The sequence below is a fragment of the Suncus etruscus genome, chromosome 14 (assembly GCF_024139225.1).
Source record: "Suncus etruscus isolate mSunEtr1 chromosome 14, mSunEtr1.pri.cur, whole genome shotgun sequence".
NCBI lineage: Eukaryota > Metazoa > Chordata > Mammalia > Eulipotyphla > Soricidae > Suncus > Suncus etruscus.
In genome coordinates, this window is record NC_064861.1 from 14,845,385 (window position 1) to 14,864,812 (window position 19,428).

Sequence of the window (19,428 nt, forward strand, 5' to 3'; positions counted from 1 at the left end):
TTGTCACCTGAAGTGGCTCCAGGTTGAAGAGGAAAGGGGAAGAGAGGAGGAAAGACCAGAAATCAACATTCATACCCACTCACAAGCCAAACATGTATGTACATGTATCATATACATACATAGTAATGCCTTTATCCTAGTACAAAAATAGTGCCAGAAACTATATTTGTCCCAAATATATTGAAAAAGGTTTTCAGAATACAAACAACTATTATTAAGTGGTTAGTGATTTGTAATAGAAATTTGTCTTTTCACTATATACATGGCATTCCACAACATTCACTAGGACACATGACACAGGCTTTGAAAACAATATGACAGGAGGCCTGGGGAAGAGGTACCTACACTGTCTATCTCAAGAGGCCCAAACCAGGCACCTCAAGCCCATCTGCGGGAGCCTGGGGTGGTCAAGGGACGAAGGGCAGCATGGACTGAGTCATACCCAGCAGGGAGCACATTCACGAGTCCCAATGCAGGCAAAGGCAGTCTCTGAACAAACTAGATGTATGTTCCTGGTGAAACAAAAGTAGTTTCTAGCTCTCTGCATCTGCTCATGAAATGTGCAATGCCACAGCTCCCTGTTGCCTGTCTGTGGCTGAACTCAGAGCCTGGCTAGGGGTGGCCAGGTCGAGCATTTGTGCTGGAAATAAAGGCACTTCACAAGTGGGCACACATCTAGCTAGGACTGTGTCCAATTCCTCAGAGTAGGAACACATTGGGGCTTGCACCTTGAGCAAAGTACACTCAGAGCTCTGAATCTCCTGCTTCTTCAGTATGAGAAGATGAAGAACTGGGTATAATTTTTGTTTTTGCTTCCGTAGTGCAGGACACTTTAAAGAGGAAAAGGTCAGGTGCCTCCCCTCTGCCCAAAAGCTTCCTCATGGAAGAACTGGCCTGGCATGGATAGGGAAGATGGTGAAGGCCAGACACCAAGTGTCCACAGGAGGTAAGGCTAAGAGTCTTAGACGCCGGACAAACAGTGGGTTTTTTTTTTCTTCTGTGAAATGGAAATGGTAACATGGCACTTAATAAGATAAGTGAAGTTGGGCCTGGCGAGATAGCACAGCGGTGTTTGCCTTGCAAGCAGCCGATTCAGGACCAAAGGTGGTTGGTTCAAAGCCCGGTGTCCCATATGGTCCCCCGTGCCTGCCAGGAGCTATTTCTGAGCAGACAGCCAGGAGTAACCCCTGAGCAATGCCGGGTGTGGCCCAAAAAACCAAAAAGAAAAAAAAAAAAAGATAAGTGAAATTGAGGGAACTCCTTGCTCACTCTGGGTAATATAAGGTAATGTGTAAGAGGACTACACAAATACTTTATCTTCTTCCAACATGGAGATACCAGAAAGTAAAGTTCTTTATAAAAGCAGGACTTTGATTTGTGCACACGAACCAGATCTTGATCCGTGGGTGGAATGAATGACTTTCCTCAGGATGAACATCTACTTCTAAAAAAGTGAGACTCTTCTGCATCCAAAAATAAAACAGGGCTTGCCTTCGAATTTCATGTCTAAAATCTTCTTGCTAAAATGACACACAAATGTTCCACACGTAATCTATTTTTAGAAACCTGTGGCGCAGAGTAGGGGTGTCTAGTGAAAACTGCTCAAGTATATTGATGGAGGATTAGCAGAACTGGTAATCACAAAGGGGATCAAAGATAGGCCATTCAGCTGCTACTCTTTATTTTTTTTTTTTCTTTTTGGGCCTCACCTGCTCAGGGATTACTCCTAGCTACGCTCAGAAATGGCTCCTGGCTTGTGGAACCATATGGGATGCCGGGGATCGAACTGAGGTCCTTCCTGGGTCAGTCGCGTAAAAGGCGAACACACTACTACTGCGCTATCGCTTCGGCCCCCAGTTGCTACTCTTTAATGCTGCCCTCCACTGCAGACTCACATGCACAGGTAGGTCTGGATTTGTGTGCCTGTAATTTCCACACCAGTGCCAGCAAGAGGCAACTTTAGGGATCTCCAAGGGAAATTAGAGCATCGGCTCAAAAATGGAAGGATTAGACTAACTAGCCTTTTACTGTGACTATAACTTAATATGTGACTTTTAAATTACTATCATATATTAACTAGATTCGGTGAGAATAAAGCCATGCTCTACACAGATGACACACTTTGAGGTTAAAAAAATAAAATCCATGAACGTGCTCCATTTCAGACAGTGTAAGGAACAAAGGCTGGAGAATTTTCTACCCCAAATGAGGGATATAGCCAGGGGTGAGGAAACCCCGATACCTTGTTCCTCAATTCACTAAACCTTTTCCTAAATGCAGAGAATGCAGCAGAGTTCAGGGTGACCCCACACTGCTATGTCAGGGGTCTCTGGTCCTCACTCCCTCATGCTCTGGTGCTCAACTGTAGTCAACTGTAGCAGGGCTGAACTTAGTCCTCTGAGCTATACCCTAGGCCTTGGGTTTCTATCTTATTGCTCCCTGGATTTAGCCCAGGGATCACCCTTTGCTACTGATATAAATAAGATTCTTGCTTATGTTCCATTTGACAAAGACATTCAAGACTGAATCCTTCGTACTTTCTTCTCTGCAGTGCTCAGGGATGGGCTGCTCTCAAATGAAGAAATTCAGCCCCTGCAACAGATTCTCAGGGCTGTTCAAGGATCAGGTCCAGTGTCCAGCCTGTGAAACCCTCTTTTCCTATGGACCCCACACTCCCCCTGGCAGGCAGGTGAGTGCCCCTTGGTTCCATGTATTGCACTGAAACAAGGACACTGTCTGACAACACTGATCAGAAATAAACCTTTTCCTCTCTAGTCCCACCTCTCATTTGCCTCCAAGATAAAATATATGGGGGCTAGATCTGTTCATTTAAAGCCAGTCTCCAGTTTAATCTTTCCTGTGAAGGATTTAACTGTTAAGAGTTTTCTACCTCCCCATTTTGGAGAGATTCCTGATGTTCTTGGAAGATTGGTCATTTCACACAATACAGAGGCAGTTACCAATAGTCTCTAAGAAGCAGAGGAAAGTCACATCAGTGCAAGCACACATGGCCTGACCCAGGGGCTCTTGCAGTGGCATTAAACACACACAGATGTGGCCGCTGTCCTCACGAGGCTCTCGGAGGGTGAGCAAAGTGGAAAATATAGCCATGGCTGGGCCCGTGCCTGCCCTGCACAGCGGCTCTGGGAACTAGACACCAGCCACGGCTACCACAGGAAGGTCCACTGCGGGTTGTGCCTACTCAGTTCCGCTTGGCCTGGCTGTTCTCCCCGTTAATCTGCATTGTCTCCTGCTGCTCTGCCAGTGCCTGCCATTGCTGTCGGTTCTTCCTGCAGCCATCCAGCAAGGGCGAGCAGTCCTCGGACACCTGGGCCAAGGCCTGAGGGAGGAAAGAGCAGAGTCCACATAGGAGGCATAGGGCTGCCCCCAGTCCATGCACCTAAGCTAAGCTGTGAGCCAAGGACTTTGCTGGAAACTGGCTTTTGTTTGTTTGTTTGATTTTTTGGGCCACATCCAGCAGTGCTCAGGGATACTCCTAGCTCATTGCTCAGAAATTGCTTCTGGCGGGCTTGGGGGACCACTTGGAATACCAGGGGTCGAACCTGGGTCTGTCCTGCATGTAAGGGTCTATCATCTATGTGCAAGGCAAACACTCTACCACTGTGCTTTTGCTCTGGCCCCCAGTGAAGTGTTTCTTACAGACTAGATAATGCGGTAGAGATTATCATTTACCAACCCAACTAACCTATTTAGGCAGGGGTATGCAGCTCAGTATATGCCTTGTAGGTGTGAAGCCCTATATTTGAGCCCTAAGAATACCCCCCAAAATTCAATGCAGGTTTCTTTTTGAAGAATCATTACCTCCGTGAAATTAAAAATGATCTCTTAGAGTTGGAGCAACAGTATAACAGGGAGAACATAGGGTCTGATCCCTGGCATCCCATATAGTCCCTGAGCACTACCATGTATGGCCCAAAACCCAAATAAAAGAAACGGCCCATTATTTACACAGTAGTATCAAATAGGATTTACTAGCAGAGTCACAGGAAATGAATTCTTGTGTGAAGGTATAGAGGAGATAAAACTATCACTAGTGATCTGATTGCTATTTTGATTCTATTACAGGGACGGGGAGAAATCAGGAGTCACTCTAGTCCTTAACTGAAGCTTCATGCTGAATCAAATTTCCAGTGGGTGCTAATGAATGTGCCCAGGCTGTTCTAAAGAAGCTGGTGAGCAGAAAGTCCCAAGTGTTCCTCTCTTACTTTCTGCTCCTCTGCCCTCCCTATCAGCTCCTTATGTGTGCTGGGTGATGAGAACCCTAGAGAGCAGAGGCCTTTTTCCCGTCATTTATGCCTTATGCAATCCAGAACCAATTCTCTCTTCCAGGAAGGCTGACAGGCCCTAGGAGAGACATCTATATTGAGAGTGGGTGGAGATTTTTCTGTGACCCTTGTTCTTTCCCAAACAGTGATGAACACTGTTGGAGATCAGGAGAGAACCTATGCTCTGTGCTTGGACACTCATGGCTGAGTCAGAAAATGGGGGTGTTTCAGGGGGAATATCTTCACTGGGAGTAAGAACCTGCCAGATTTTGCTGTTGCCTCTCTTAATCATCTGTTTTAAAAAACAAATCAAAACAAAACCTTAAGAGCTGAAGCACAGCAGTGAGGGTACTTGCCTCTACTTGGCGGACCCGGGTTCCATCCCAGCAGCCCATATGGTCCCCCAAGCCTGCCAGGAATGATTCCTGAGTGTGGCCAAAACCTGGGAAAAAGTTGACTTTTTTTTCTCCTTTTGCAGACTAAAGGGGAAATGTCCACAGAGGCACAGTATTTATTCCTGCCAGAAGAGGGAGCCAGCCTCCTGGGATCCCTCAGTGCTCTCTGAGCACAGAAAGTATAAGGTTTTTGGGGGCTACATCTGACAGAGCTCAGGGATCACTCCTGGCAATCTTGGGGATCATATATGGTGCTGGGGATCAAAGCTAGGTCAGTGCCCTTCTGCTATACTATTTCAAAAAATGGTGACGGAAAAGGGTTTCCCAGATCAAAGTGGAAAAGTGAGTCTGTCATCCAAAGAAACAATGCTGACATGGCTCTTATATATGCCACATGTTAGTCTAACTTTTCTAGGCTGTAATTCCTAACAGTTGAAGTTTAGTATACCTAGAGCTCCCATGCCAGTACCTCGTACAGCTGCAGGCAGATGGCATCGATGAAGCCAACTTGCATGCTGGGAATCTTGTTCTTCTTCTCCCTATTCATCAGGTCCTGGCAATGCAAAGATAGTCACAACAAGATCTGTATACTGAGAAATCAGTGCTGGTGGGCTGGCTAGGAGAGGTAGTTAATGGGGCCCTGGTCCCCCTGCATTCACCATGGACGTGTGAGGGACACAGCTGTGGCTTATATACCACCAGTAGTGTGGGAGAGGACAGCGCCTATGACAGTCTTGTTCATAGAGTAAGGACTGGGATATGAGTACTATGCAGTGGGGGGTTGAACCGACCGAGACATTACAAGAGACTAAACACTTGTAAAACACCAGTTTTATGATGATGAGGACAGACAGGACGCATGAGCTCACAGGCAACAGCAGGAAAAGACAGAAATGCAGGCATCTCTCCAGCACTGCTTCTAATGGTGGACAGAGCAGAACTGGAAATAGGATAATGACCATTCTGCCCAGTGATCATTGAGGAATCTATCTAGAAAAGCATCTGTTAAACTGAAAAAATGTATGTAAAGGGGAAAACATTTAAAAGCTACATTGCTTTTGTTCATTTTTTGAGGGGTAATTAACATATATAATTCTAATAAGTTTTTTGTTTGTTTGTTTTGGTGTTTCGGGCCACACCCGTTTGATGCTCAGGGATTATTCCTGGCTAAGCGCTCAGAAATTGCCCCTGGCTTGGGGGGACCATATGGGATGCCGGGGGATCGAACCGTGGTCCTTTCCTTGGCTAATGCTTGCAAGGCAGACACCTTACCTCTAGCGCCACCTCGCCGGCCCCTCTAATAAGTTTTTGTTTATGTTTTTTTTTTGGGGGGGGGGCCACACCCGGTGTTGCTCAGGGGTTACTCCTGGCTGTCTGCTCAGAAATAGCTCCTGGCAGGCACGGGGGACCATACGGGACACCGGGATTCGAATCAACCACCTTAGGTCCTGGGTGGGCTGCTTGCAAGGCAAACGCCGCTGTGCTATCTCTCCGGGCCCTCTAATAAGTTTTTTAAGATGTGAAGCTGGGTCCGAGCACATGCAAAAAAGCTGCCAGCAGCAGGGGCCACACTTACCGCAGGCTCGATGTTGAGCTCCTTCCTCTCCTTGTCTCCCTGGTCAAAAAATTCAGTGGCAACAAGTTCTGCAATCTGAAATAAAGAACAGACAGGGCTCGGCCAGTTCAAAGTGACATTCAAAGCATATCACTGGAAGACAAGAAAGTCCGTGTGAAGAGAAGCTATTCACCACATCAACATTAGAAGGAGGCAGGGATGAGTAACAGAAATTACATTTTGGCTACTTTAAGTACTTATCGCATAGTGAAGGCTAGAATCTGTCATGTAGGGAAAAATTAATGCTATTTCGGAAGTGTTATGGAGAAAAGTCCCAGGTGCCATCTGCATGACCTGGAAGGAGGCACACCAGAAACAGCTTCAATTAAGTCCTTGTCCAGTGGCCAATGAGCCTGGATCCATCTACCAGATCCTCTCTCTGCTAAACCTTCGTCTTTACAATCTGGGTGGTGGCTGCGCTTACTGCTTGTTTCTCTGTCACTTTTGCATTGTTGAAACCTGCTGCTCCAGTCCCTGTAATGTCATTTAAATGCAGCTCTGAGATTGCTTTATGAGTATCACCCATCAAACGGACACTCACCACTAAGAACCTTGCTTAGAGTCAAGTTTCTGTATTCATGCCACTTGGAGGGGAATGTGGTTATGCGATCCAAATTAGCTTTAAATTTATAATAATAATAATAATAATAATAATAATAATAATAATAATAATAATGTAGAGGGATAAAGAGATAGCACAGAGGGTTAGTTGGATCGTAAGTGCCCCATCTGGTATCTTTCACATCACCAGGAGTGACCTAGCTCAAAAAAATACAGAAAACAACAATAAACAAAATGATGAACATAGTTTGAAGTTAAGTCTATGAAGTAAAGATGCTCAAATACCTTTAACTTCAGAATTTACACCTACTCCTTTTTCCTTAGAGAAAATCACAAATTATTTGTGATTTTATTTTCCTAGTTCTTAAAATTATATATTTATATAATATTATATATTCCATTTTATATCATGTTAAAGAAATGCTAGTGCGTGATATATATTATTTTCTACCTTCTGCCACTCCACACTCAAGCTAGATCTTGGTAATCTTTCTTATATAGACATTCCTCTGCTTATGGGGATGCAGTGTAAGACCTGAACAGCGTGGAGAGGCCAATATGTGTTGATCAGAAAATAAAAGGAGTTTTAGGTGGCCCTTGGCCTACTCTGGCAGTTTTAATTACCAAGATGGACTTGGTAGAACCTCGAGTCTCCTCCTACGAGTCACCAGAGGCCCCGGCTGTGTCCACGCCACCCCTTCCAGACCAAAGTGCGAGGTTGCCGTAGGACTCTTCATGCTACACCTACACTCCTTACCCGCTGCTGGATGGGCCATGGCTTCGTGATGGCAGAAAGGTCGCAAGCGGTCATCAGCATGGCCCTGTGAGGGGAGAAGCAGCCGCACTGAGCTCAGGTGTGCCAGTCTTGGAAGATGAAGCAGGAGGGGGGGGGGGCGCAGCATGGCAGATGTGACCCCGTCATTCACTGCACCCTGAGCTGCCTCCTGGAACTCCAGACTGGCACTGGAGGTCTGGGCACAAGCGGGGCTGCCACTCCTTGTCCTTTGGCTTTCCCTTCTTTGTGTCTGGTGATGAGACATTCATTTCTGGTTACAGGCCACCCTTCTGGCTAGTTTAGGGGACTCCTATTGTCAGCCAGCCTGAAAAGCACCTCCGGCTTATTAAACACAGCTGCCACACACAGAGAGATGTAAACAGGCACCCCAGTTCTCCTGGGCTGGGGAGCCAGTGAATGTCCTGCAGAGCCCTGGAGTCTATAATGTGAGACTTCAGAACACAGGGGTGCTTCTCCATGAAAAAACCCTGTAGCACCATTTGTTCCATGTTTGCACGCCTTGTCCAAGTGTCTGCTATTTCCTCTATTTCCTTCTCTAGTTGTTCTAAAGGCATTCATGCCACCCAGATAAATGCAAAGTTAGGACTGGGTTAAGGTCCAACGACAACCTCAAGAACATTTTCCAAAGCTGGTGCTGCCATCTAGGAAAGGTTACTATGCTGTTCTGGAAGTTGGGCCATGCTGGGCATGCTCAGGAGGCCAGTTCATTTGTGTGTGTGTGTGTGTGTGTGTGTGTGTGTGTGTGTGTGTGTGTGTGTGTGTGTGTGTGTGTGTTGTGTTTGTTTTTTTATTTTTGGGTCACACCCAGTGGTGCTCAGGGGTTATTCCTGGATCTGCATTCAGAATTTGCTCCTGGCAGGGCAGGAGCGATAGCGCAGCGGTAGAGACTATGCCTTGCACGTGGTCGACCCAGGACGGACCTGGGTTCGATCCCCCGCGTCCCATATGGTCCCCTGAGCCAGGAGCAATTTCTGAGCTCATAGCCAGGAGTAACCCCTACGCATCACCTGGTATGGCCCAAAAACCAAAAAAAAAAAAAAGAAATTGCTTCTGGCAGGCTCGGGGGATCATATGGGATGCTTGGATTCAAACCACCACCCATCCTGGATCAGCTGCATACAAGGTAAACACCCTACTTTTGTGTTACATCTTTGGTCTAGGGGTCCAGTTCTGACTCGTCCTGGGGAACCATCAGATCTGGGGCCCCTTCACCCCATCCTCCACCTCTGGTCAATCTGTGTAGCTCAGTGTCTGACCACACTGGTGCTCAGAGAACAGCTATCCTTGTTTACATCCGCTTCCATGAAGGGTTTTAGTGACACGTGTGACACAGCTGCCTCCCCAAAGAGGGGACCAAGCCTGGCTAAACCCCAAGCAATGTGGGTTGTCTGGGATGACCCCAAGACCTGGACGAACAGGGCCTTGGAGGCAACGAGGGCCACCGGCACATGGGGCTTGCCTTCCTGGCGCTTTCTTTAATTGGTCACATTCTGGTCAGATAATAGTGGGAGAAACAGCTCAGTGAGGAGCAGAAACACCTCTGGGAAGGCTCTGATTCGACTTCTGCAATGGTCTGTGCTCTGCCCTCAGCTCTGTTATTTGGGTAAAGAATAAGGGAATCTCAGGGCTGGTGAGATAGCATGGAGGTAAGGCATTTGCCTTTCATGCAGAAGGACGATGGTTCGAATCCCGGCATCCCATATGGTCCCCCATGCCTGCCAGGAGTGATTTCTGAGCATGGAGCCAGGAGTGACCCCTGAGTGCTGCCGGGTGTGACCCCCCCCCAAAAAAAAAAGGGAATCTAGTAGGCTGGCATGGATGCCCCTCTAACTCCTCCTAAACTGGAGGGGGAAATTACTCATTTGAACTCACAACTCCATGTTTTTTTTCAAGAAAATATCCCTATTAGCCTCTTATAGAAAACCCTAGATAATCCTGACAGCCTCCCAGATCACACAGGAACACAGGACTGCAATGAAGTCTGATGGTGGTAACAAAACTTCAGCTTCAAGGGAAATGGATCTACTCACAGAAACAACTCCTTTTGATGAGGATCTTCCAGATTAAATTGTTTTTTTCTTATAAGCTCAAAAAATTCTCCTCGCCGCCTTGAAAATAAAGGGCAAAGAAGGTAATTAATTAGTTACAATCTTCAGAATGTTATAATAGCAATATTGGGTTGAATGTGATTTTAAGAATATGACACAAGGAGACAAAAAAACTGACGTCAGTGATTTAGTGAAATTTCTGTGTGTGTGGGAGGTGTTCAGGGGTTACTTCTGGCAGGCTCAATAGACCATATGAGGTGCTAGGGATAGAACCCAAGTTGACCTCATGCAAGGCAAATGCCTAACCACTGTACTATCTCTCTGGCCCCTGTTTCTAATTGCTTTCACCAACAGAAGAAAATAAGTGCAGCCCTTTGATGGGTACTGAGAGGATGACAAATTCTGTGTGTGAAGGAGGCATTGGTAATGTGCTCCATGCTTCCAAGCAGCATCTGCGACGTGACTGTCCCCTCCACAGCTCCATCCCGTGATCAGGGACAGAAGCTGCGTCTGCATCAAACTCACTTGATGTACAGGGCGAGGTCGGTGGCTAGGATGGCCTGCTTGATGATTCTCAGCGTGGTCTTATACTCATCGATGGATAGGCCACTTAGAATCTGGTTGCCCTTCAGAGAAAGCAGAAGCTGCGTCAGTGACTCAAGGAGTAGCTGCCTCCTACACTGTGGGTGGCTCAGATCTCATTCGGCACCAATGGCACCACTCTAGTTATCTGAATTCGTTTCTTGAACTGGGGATCACGGCTCCCAGAGTATCTAAGATTTCACTGAAAATTAAATTAAATTAAATTTCTGGGGGCTTGAGTGATAGTACAGAGGGTATGGCATTTGCCTTGCATGCAGCTGACCCAGGTTCGGTCCCCAGCATCCCTTATGGTCCCCCAAGCAGTGCCAGGAATAACCTCTGAGCATTGCTAGGTGTAGTCCCAATACAAAAACAAAATCAAATGAAAATAAATTTCTGGGCTACAGCAATAGGACAGTGGGATAAAGCACTTGCCTTAGTTCATCTGACCTGGATTCAATCCCTGGCACCCCAGATGGCTCTGTACTCAGAAATTACTCATGGTGAGTTCAAGGGACTAAGAGAAAACCCTGAGCATCACCTGGTGTGGCCCAAAAGCCAAACAAAAAGGTAAAAAAAAGTTTCAAAAAACTTAAAATCAGTACATGTTGGATTTGAGGACGTGGAGCTGCTTAAGAATTCCTTGGGTGAGACTGGAGAGATGGGCCCAACGTCTGAGCACCTGCTTCACATTTGGAAGTCCCGATTTCATCATCATAGTCGTACAGAGCACAGAGCTGAGATTAGCCCCCCAGCACTCTAGGGTATGTGACACCTCCTTTCCCCCCAAACCCAACAATTTCTTGAGCAAAAAGGGAGACTGGAAACAAGTCTGTGAGTTCTGGTACAGAGCAGGGATGCAGCGAAAAGTGGCAATGTCTGTGCCCTGCCTGCTATACCGAAGAAGGACTAAAGCCTGCTTGAGACCCTTGGCTCATGGACTTCAAAAGGATTTGATTCCTAGATAGCTCACATGCCCAGCTTGACCCAGCATGGCCCTGCTCGTCCACAACGCCATCCTCTGGAGCTCACCGGGCTGTTGAGGATCATGAGACACTGGTCGAAGTGGTGGTGTTCCATGATGGAGTGGCAGTAGAGCTGGGCCAGTGGGTGCTCACTTCTGCAAGATGCGGAAGGGAGGGAGGGATGGAAAGGGAAGTAAGGAGAGAAAGAGCAGGAGAGAGCAGGGGGGAGAGAGTGAGAACAAGTGAGTGCTGGGGCTTTTCCTACCACCACAGGCATCCATAAAAGCTTTATTGGCCACTTAAGAGACCTGCACCACTAAAGCAAACCATCCATTTGCTAAAGTGTAAGGGTGTCCCAGGGAAATAAAAGAGAAAGACTTAAACTGTTTCTGGAAGAGCAGCAAGATGGCTGCCAGGCGGAGCAGAATGATGCTGCCAACTTGAATACTGGTGACATTGGCAGAAAGCAAAAACTCTAAACACTAACTTCCTTCACTTCTTCCTTCCTTCTTTGCTCCCTCCCCTCCCCTCCTTCCCTCCTAACTTTCCTTTTCTTTCTTCCCCTACCTCCTTTCCAGGCCTCTATGAACTGCTTTGATTGAGAGAGCATGTCTGATGAGGCCCTGGCCCTCCACACCTCTCCAGGCCTAGGCTTTATAAGCGGATGTCGCTACCTCCTGTGGTCCTTACCCATGCCCCAGAGTCTCCCATCAGAAAGAGCCCTAAGATGGGGTAATAAGGCCACCATGACAAGGAGCAGCACCCACTCCCTAGAAAATCCCCAGTTTCTCCTCAAAATTTCAGGGACGTGGGGAGAAATAAAAAATCCTTGAGGTGTCTTTCATTTGTTGTCTGTTATTCCTACTTGATAGCTGCCTGCTCTGGGCTATGTGACCAAAACTGCCATCGAGAATGTTTCCCCAGGTCATTCTTTTTTTGGAAAATATTTTTCCCAGATGTTTTCTCTGGTAATTATTTAAAAACAAACAAACAAAAAACAGGGGCCAGAGTGATACTGTAGTAGTAGGGTGTTTGACTTGCAAGCAGCTGACCCAGGATGAACCTCGGTTTGATCCCCGGCATCCCATATGGTCCCCCAAGCCAGGAGAGATTTCTGAGCACAGAGCCAACAGTAAACCGTGAGTGTCAGCAGGTGTCGCCCAAAAACCAAAAAAACAACAAACCCAAAAAGAAAATAAATAGCTCAGTCTGTTGTTTTGTTTGTTTGTTTTTTCTTGACTTCATAGCAGGGCAATGTGGGTGCTGAGAATATCTGCCAAGCAGCATCTGTGTCTCCAATGGGCTGCTCAGGGCTTGGAGAGGGACAAAGTGGATCACAAATGCCAACCTGGCTCCTCCACATCCTCCTCTAAACCCAGTGGTGGCAGCACATAACCCAACACAACACTAGCACCAGGATGGCCACTATCACAAGCATAGGCCATACTCTACTCTGCAAGGCCAATTCCTGGTTATAATTATTCCCTGGTCCATATGAAGCCTAGAGCCAGGCATAGGGAACAAGGATGAGTCACCAGGCAGCTCTAAGGCATGAGATGCTTACGGCAGGAACAGCCATCTTCGACCCTCCATAGTGATTCCACTACCTTTTCCCATGGAGGTCAGCAGAGGAGGTGGCCACTCTATTGCTCTAGTGTTGGCAGGGGAAGTTTCTGTTTATTTAGGTAGAGGGAATGTATTTGGTCACATGCAGAATTCCCTCCAGATGGTGGTCAGACATTTGGGATGTCTTAAAGGATAGAGGGATAGAGTTGTGGGGTGAATCACTTGCATCCTTGAAAATTGCTCAGTGGAACAAGACCAGTTGTGGCTAAAACTGGGCTCTGCCACTAACTACACTGCTGCCAGGAAAGGAGAATATTGCAGGAATTCAATAAGATCTGATGAGTGATGCCACCTTTAGCATGGCCTTGTCACTGTCCTGGTCCTGCACAAACTCGCAAGGAAACCTGAAACATTTGCCCAAAGAGTCAAAATTGGTCTCAAAGCTGCTTTTGATGAGGGAAGACCCGGGACAAGCATTTGCTGAGGAGTATCCGCCAGTGCTCAACTGCCTGTCATCATTTAAACCTTGGGCTTAACCCTTTGTAAAATGAGGAACATCGGTTCTACCTTACAGAGTAGGAAATGGAGCTTCAGGAGATGAGGTAAGTCCCTCCCTGCCAAAGCTTCCCCGAGAACTCTGTGGCACAGGGAGCGATGGAAGCCAAATATTGCTGCAGGAAGATCAGGGAGATGTGGGTTCCCTGGTAACTTCCCCCGTCTCCCCCTTCCCAATCTGGACGCCCGGGCCTCTGCCCACTGTGTGCTTGCAAGGTAAAGCCACCAGGTGGCGCAATATCAAAAAGATCTTTACCCTTCCAATGTGAAATTCCCCCCCTTCTCTTCCAGTTTCAAACAGTTTTCCAATGAACTTTCTAAGTTGAGTCCATTAATGCACAACTTTTGGTAATTACTAAATGAAATGAAGATTCACAGCATCAATTTTTTTTGATGTTCTGGTGGTCATTTCCAGCAGTTATTTGGGGGACTGTGCAGTGTTGGGGATTGAGCCCAGGCTTCCAGCAAGCAAAGCCTATATTCCAGTCCCTAGCCATCTCTCTGACAACTCTGCATTTATACAATTTCAAAAACCCTGCCCCCCTAACCCGCATTGCCCTTCCATTGTCTTTTCTCGTTTTGTTCCATAAAACCAGAGTGATTCACTTCGGGGCCCATGACCCAATGACATGTGGCACTGTCACATGCTGTCCTGTGTGGTTTTGCCTGAAAGGAAGCACTGTCAGCTTCAGCTGAGGGAAGCACCTTACCTCTGTATGTATGAATTGTTCACCCCACGGTGGTCCAGGTCGTGGCTCAGGGCCGCAATTAGCAAAGCGAGGATCTCTAGGTCAGTGAGCTTGTTCTGCAAGGCCCCAGGCATGGGAAGACAAAGGAGATACCTTGGTGAAAGGGTTCTCCTTTACTGGAACAGAGGATCCTCCCTGAGTCCTGGCCTGTGAGTACCCAGGTATACTCTGTCATTCAATATGAGATCATCAACCACTGTCACTTGGCGGTGGGCACTCATGAATTGCCTTCCATGACCAAAATGCATCAATGCCATTGAGTGACAACCCATATAAGAAATGATGGAGGAGCTAGAGCAATAGTGCCAATGGGAGGGTGCTTGCCTTGCATGGTAGTGACCAAGGTTCGATCCCTGGCATCCCCGAGCCCTCTAGGAGTGATTCCAAAACCAAATACAAATAAATAAATATAATGGTGGAAGGAAGCAGACATGAGTGGAAGAAGAGGTGTCAGAATATATTGTGTGAAAATATCACTAACAATGTTGTAGCCCACAGGGCTTCACATAAAATTTAAGTGACATAAAGCAAAAGTAAATAAAAATCAAGAGTTCACACAGTGATAGCTCACTCTGAGCTCCTGTGGATAACGCTGCCATGGGGGCACAGGCAAGGAAGAGTATGGGGTGTGGATCCCTCTGGAGAGAATAATTCTCTTAGAACCAGAGTCTTGGGTTCTACTCCCAGAACTGCAGAGGTTTCCCCAGGTCACAACAGGAGTATCCCAGAAAGCAAACAGAATACAAGGCCAGAGAGACAGTGGAGTGGGGAGGTGTTTGCCTTGTACAGTCACCCCATTTCACCCCTGTGACCATATTTGGGCTCCCTACAGATAGACCTGAGCACTATCAGGTGTGGCCATTCCTGCCCCCAATAAAATAATAGTATAAAAGTAGAATCCAACCATAGGTTAGACTGGAACAGCTGCCACCTGGGCTTGTCACCGTTCCCCTCGTAAGCCCTAGTAAGGAAATGAGAGCTGTGTGTCCAGAGGAAGATGGCATGGGACTCACAAAGCCTGCATAATCTGGAGGAATTAACTGAGGGCCAGAGAAATTAGACACTTCTATTGCTGCAGTTCTCTGAAGAAAGTCTGCAATTAATTGCCCAAAGACTATTTAAGGTTAACCTAGAGTTATTTTAAATATTTTTAAAAATAGGGCCATGGAGATGGCTCAAAGGGTTGGAGCTGGAGTTGGAGAATAGTACAGTGGGGAGAGCATTTGCCTTGCATATAGCTGACCTGGGTTTGATACCCAGTATGCCATATAGTTCTCTGAGCATGGCCAGGAGTGATTCCTGAATGTAGAGCTCTGAGCACTGCTGGGTGTGACCCAAAAATCAATCAATAAATAAAAAGTAGAAGGTCTGTGTTCTGATATGAATGATCACTGAGCTGCCACCATCAAACACTGGTAGTTGTGGTTCAAAAAAAAAAAAAATCAAAGAATGAAAAGTTTTAATGTGTTATAACTGAAACCCTGAAACAAATGAGTATTTTGCCATTTCAGTCTCCAGTAAGTGGCACTAAATATTATGCAATCATCATTAGAGCACAAGGGGGGAGGAACCTGAAAGAATATGCTGTAACTTTTACTAACCAAACAACAAAACACCTGAAACAAATAAACACACAAATGGCTGAAGGGCTGACCTGGATCTTGCCGGCCTTAAGCGCAGCAAACATGCACTGCGCGGTGTTGAAGGCGTGCCTCCAGTTGTGGTAGGCCACGTGCTTCCGGTAATTCTTCTTGACGCTTAAAATCCACCTGCAAAGAACCTTTGGGAAATAAAGCATGTCGGTGACAACTCCTTGACGAGGCATTCTCTTCTCAGCCTCGCCTCCTGGAAAATAGCAGGATGATTTCCACCTCCATGAGTCATGAGAACGACACCACATGGCTGGACCCCAGCACCCAGGTTGGCACAAGAATCATTTTCCCTTGTCCTGGCCAAGCCCTTTCCATAAGACTGTGCCTCCTAAAAATATGCCTCCTCTCAGCACTGGGAAGGAACTAGAGATGCTCTCGAATGAGGTCATCAGCAAGCAAACAGGAGAACTGGGCTTCATATTTAAGACTTGTGGTTCCAAGCAAGGCTCAGAATATATAGAATGTGAATAAATATTGGAAGATGAGTCCAAATACTGACAACAGAGAGAAGGGTGAAAGGTGAAATAATCCCATGAAATCCAACTTGAGAGCAGAACCAGCACACACCCATGCACCTATGTGCAGGGTGGGATGTTCGCACACATATGCACAAGGCCTTGCACATGCCTGCGGAAATAAAAGCTAATAGCCATCAGAGCTCTGCCTCTAGCCCATGATCCTGCCTCCTGATCATTGACTCTTCCACCCTAAGACAAGTTCTTCATTTGTGAAACAGTACAAGGGCCAAGATTCCTTCTTGAAATAAGTGCCTGATGCAACAACTCTCAACCTACTTCTCACGAGAGTGTCAGGACTGTCCTGCCAAATGTTCCCAGAGCAGGCACTACAGAGCTGCTCTTGGTTTTCAGCAGGAGTTCAGGCAAGAACCGGACCGTGGGAGCCAAGTCAAGTTCTCCACTGGTGCTGCCTCAGCAGTCAGTCCTGCTCCAAACGCCAAGGCCTGAAACAGCTGGAAGGGCTTGACCAGGCTCATGTTGGAGTGAATGCCCATTTTAGGAATTAATGGGACTCAAAGTTGGGGAGGCCCTGAAGGTAGTTTAAATTTCCAGACCCAAGGAAAAGAGATATTCCACTAACCAAAAAACAAACGAACAAAAAAATAAAACAAGATCTTTCCAAGGCAAATGACTGAATTTTCTTTCTCCAACAATCCCCTGGCTGTCCCTCACTGCTGATTGCCATATCAGAAATATCCCAAGAAACAGCTGCACTGCCAGCTTGGTATGGGAAGATGCTGTGAAGTCTTGTTATTTTCAGAGAGGCGAATAAGTTGGCGAATAAGGCTAAAACCAGTTTTTACCATCACCTCGCTCTCTCAGTTTGGGGGATGCCCTCCACATCCAGGCCCATCCTTGTTGTTGCCACCTCTGCTACTTCCGGCTGCACCAGCCTCCCAGCTCCCCAACGCTTTCAGGGGAAGCCAAGGAGCCTTCGGGTCTGGACCATTTGCTTCTCAGTGCCTCCCCCATCCTCCTCCAGACACTGTCATGGGCTCAACCAGGAGATAAGTCACCTGCAATTTCTGTTGCCCTGCACTGCACCCTTCCTTTCTCCATATGCTGACATACACTCATATATGTTCACATATATACATTCACAAAGATACATACATATACTCAATACTCATACACACATGTATTGACACACGTTCATACATGTATACACATACATGCGAACACATATACATCGATGTACATTTCACATTCATACAATCTCTCTCTGAAACACATACACCCACGCTCATGTTCTCCCCTCCTCTGACACAGCCGTGCCTACCTCATGCTTCATCTGGAAGTTCTGCACCAGGTTGAGGTCGGTGAACATGCGGATGGTGCACAGAGCGGTGTCCAGGTCTGACAGCTCGAAGTCGCTAAAGGTGAAGTCGGTGATTCTCAGGGTCTGTGCTGAGGGCACCACAGCGGCCTGGGGTCAGGGGGAGGAGGTGAAGTGAAACCGGTGTGGGCAGCAGTGAAACCCCCATGGACTATGTTCCCACTTGGCTGCCAGAACAGCACGCGTCACTTCCCTGACCTAGCAAATGTTGGTAGTGCAGGAACCAGCCCTTTTAGGGGGCCCATAGGGGGCAGAGTGGGCAATGGGTATGATTCAGGGGCTGTTGTGGGTGCGTGGCAGAGGTCTGAGAATTAATCTGGAAGTAGCTCTCAGGCTCTGGGCTGTGGCCTGACACCACCAACTTCTGGCTGCACCTTCTGCACATCCACCATGTTCCTGCCCACACTGGCGACTGGGGTCCAAGTATTTGACACAGTCCTCGGCAGCCTGAGAAAGAGGGCGCGCGACTCTATTTTCCAGCTCAGAAACTTAAACACTAGAGGTTCTTTTCCTGCTGCTTCTCCAGATGAGCCCCCTCCAAACTTCTACCCTATTCCAGTGTGGACACACTTTTGCAGCCCCCAACCTGTGCCCAGGACACACACTCAGTGACTCAGATTCAGGGCTGGGAGCAGATCCTGGGTGGCCTGAACTGGTTTTTGGGACTTACCTGGGTGTTGCCTTTATTTATTTGGGGGTTGAGAAATCTTTTTCCCTGGAGTTCAACACTCATGAAAGAACTAATTTCCCAGTGTTGAATAAGGGGCTGAGAGAAGATTCCACATGCTCAGAATAAAGCCACTTGCACCCACCTCCCCCGTTAGAGGGATTGCAGCCTGCTTCCAATGGGATCTCCCACTCCCCAAGTACAGGTGGGAAGGACCCATCTTTTAACTCAAAGCAGCCAACAACTGCTTCTGCCCCTACCCAGCACTAGGCACTAGCCAGAGAACAGACATTTCTCCCAGGGATAACTTTACTCTTACAATGAGAAATTTTCTCTCTTCCCTCACTACTGCTTCAAAAAGCTCTGGGACAGATGCAACCATTTTGGAAAACAAAAACTCCACACTACACTGACACTGAGCACTGCTGCGTGTGACCCAAAACCAAAAACAAACAAACAAAAAAAGAAGCTGAAGGTTCAGGAAAACATCAAAGCAGGAGACTAAAGTCTTGATTCAATCCCCAGCACCACACGGTTCTCCCTTTCCAATAGGAGCTAAACCCCAGCACAAGTAACCCCAGAGTACAATTGGGCATGACCCAGAAATAGAAAGAGAAATTGACTAACAAGGACAGGCAAATGATCAAAAGGGATGCTTGATAACAGGCCTAAAGAGTCACTGTGGCTGGATAAGGCAGATTAAGTCTTTCTCCTCATGTATCCATGTGACATGGGTAGCTATGACAGTGAAGTCAGTCCATGTGGAACAACAGGGTGGCACCGAGAGGCTCAGAGAAATGGGTCAGGAGGCGGAGGGACTTCCTGTCTCAAAAGTGAGGAACTAGAGCAACCAAATGGGCAAACACCACAAAAATAGTTCAATGCCCTGAGGGGGGAGGCAGGAGTGAGAGAGGGAGGGTGGTTTGACAGGTGTGGGAATGGTGCACACAGAGGGGACTGGGACCTGCTGGGAAATGGGACAAACTTGCTGACAAGGCCAGGGACTGTGTGCTGGTAGAAGAGGGAGGTGCTGGAGATGTTTGATCCTCTGTGTGTTTTCTGTACTGTCAAACCAGGAAATTTGTTACCTCTGTTTCTTTCTTTCTAGCTCCAGCAGTCATTTTAAGGGAAAAAAAT

General features: G+C 47.1%; 1 protein-coding gene across 1 annotated transcript in view; it reads right to left on the reverse strand.

The window, feature by feature from the left end:
* Positions 1-2,350: 2,350 nt before the first annotated feature.
* PDE5A (phosphodiesterase 5A) overlaps positions 2,351-19,428 on the reverse strand; it is a 110,443-nt gene continuing 93,365 nt past the window's right edge. The window contains exons 12-21 of the mRNA XM_049786980.1: positions 17,568-17,714; positions 15,773-15,898; positions 14,080-14,174; positions 11,316-11,403; positions 10,227-10,327; positions 9,684-9,761; positions 7,615-7,678; positions 6,258-6,332; positions 5,151-5,234; positions 2,351-3,340 (exon numbers count right to left, since the gene is read on the reverse strand). Of these exons, the coding sequence (XP_049642937.1) occupies positions 3,203-3,340; positions 5,151-5,234; positions 6,258-6,332; positions 7,615-7,678; positions 9,684-9,761; positions 10,227-10,327; positions 11,316-11,403; positions 14,080-14,174; positions 15,773-15,898; positions 17,568-17,714 (996 nt within the window). The 3' untranslated portion in view covers positions 2,351-3,202. The remainder of the gene's footprint in view (positions 3,341-5,150; positions 5,235-6,257; positions 6,333-7,614; positions 7,679-9,683; positions 9,762-10,226; positions 10,328-11,315; positions 11,404-14,079; positions 14,175-15,772; positions 15,899-17,567; positions 17,715-19,428) is intronic.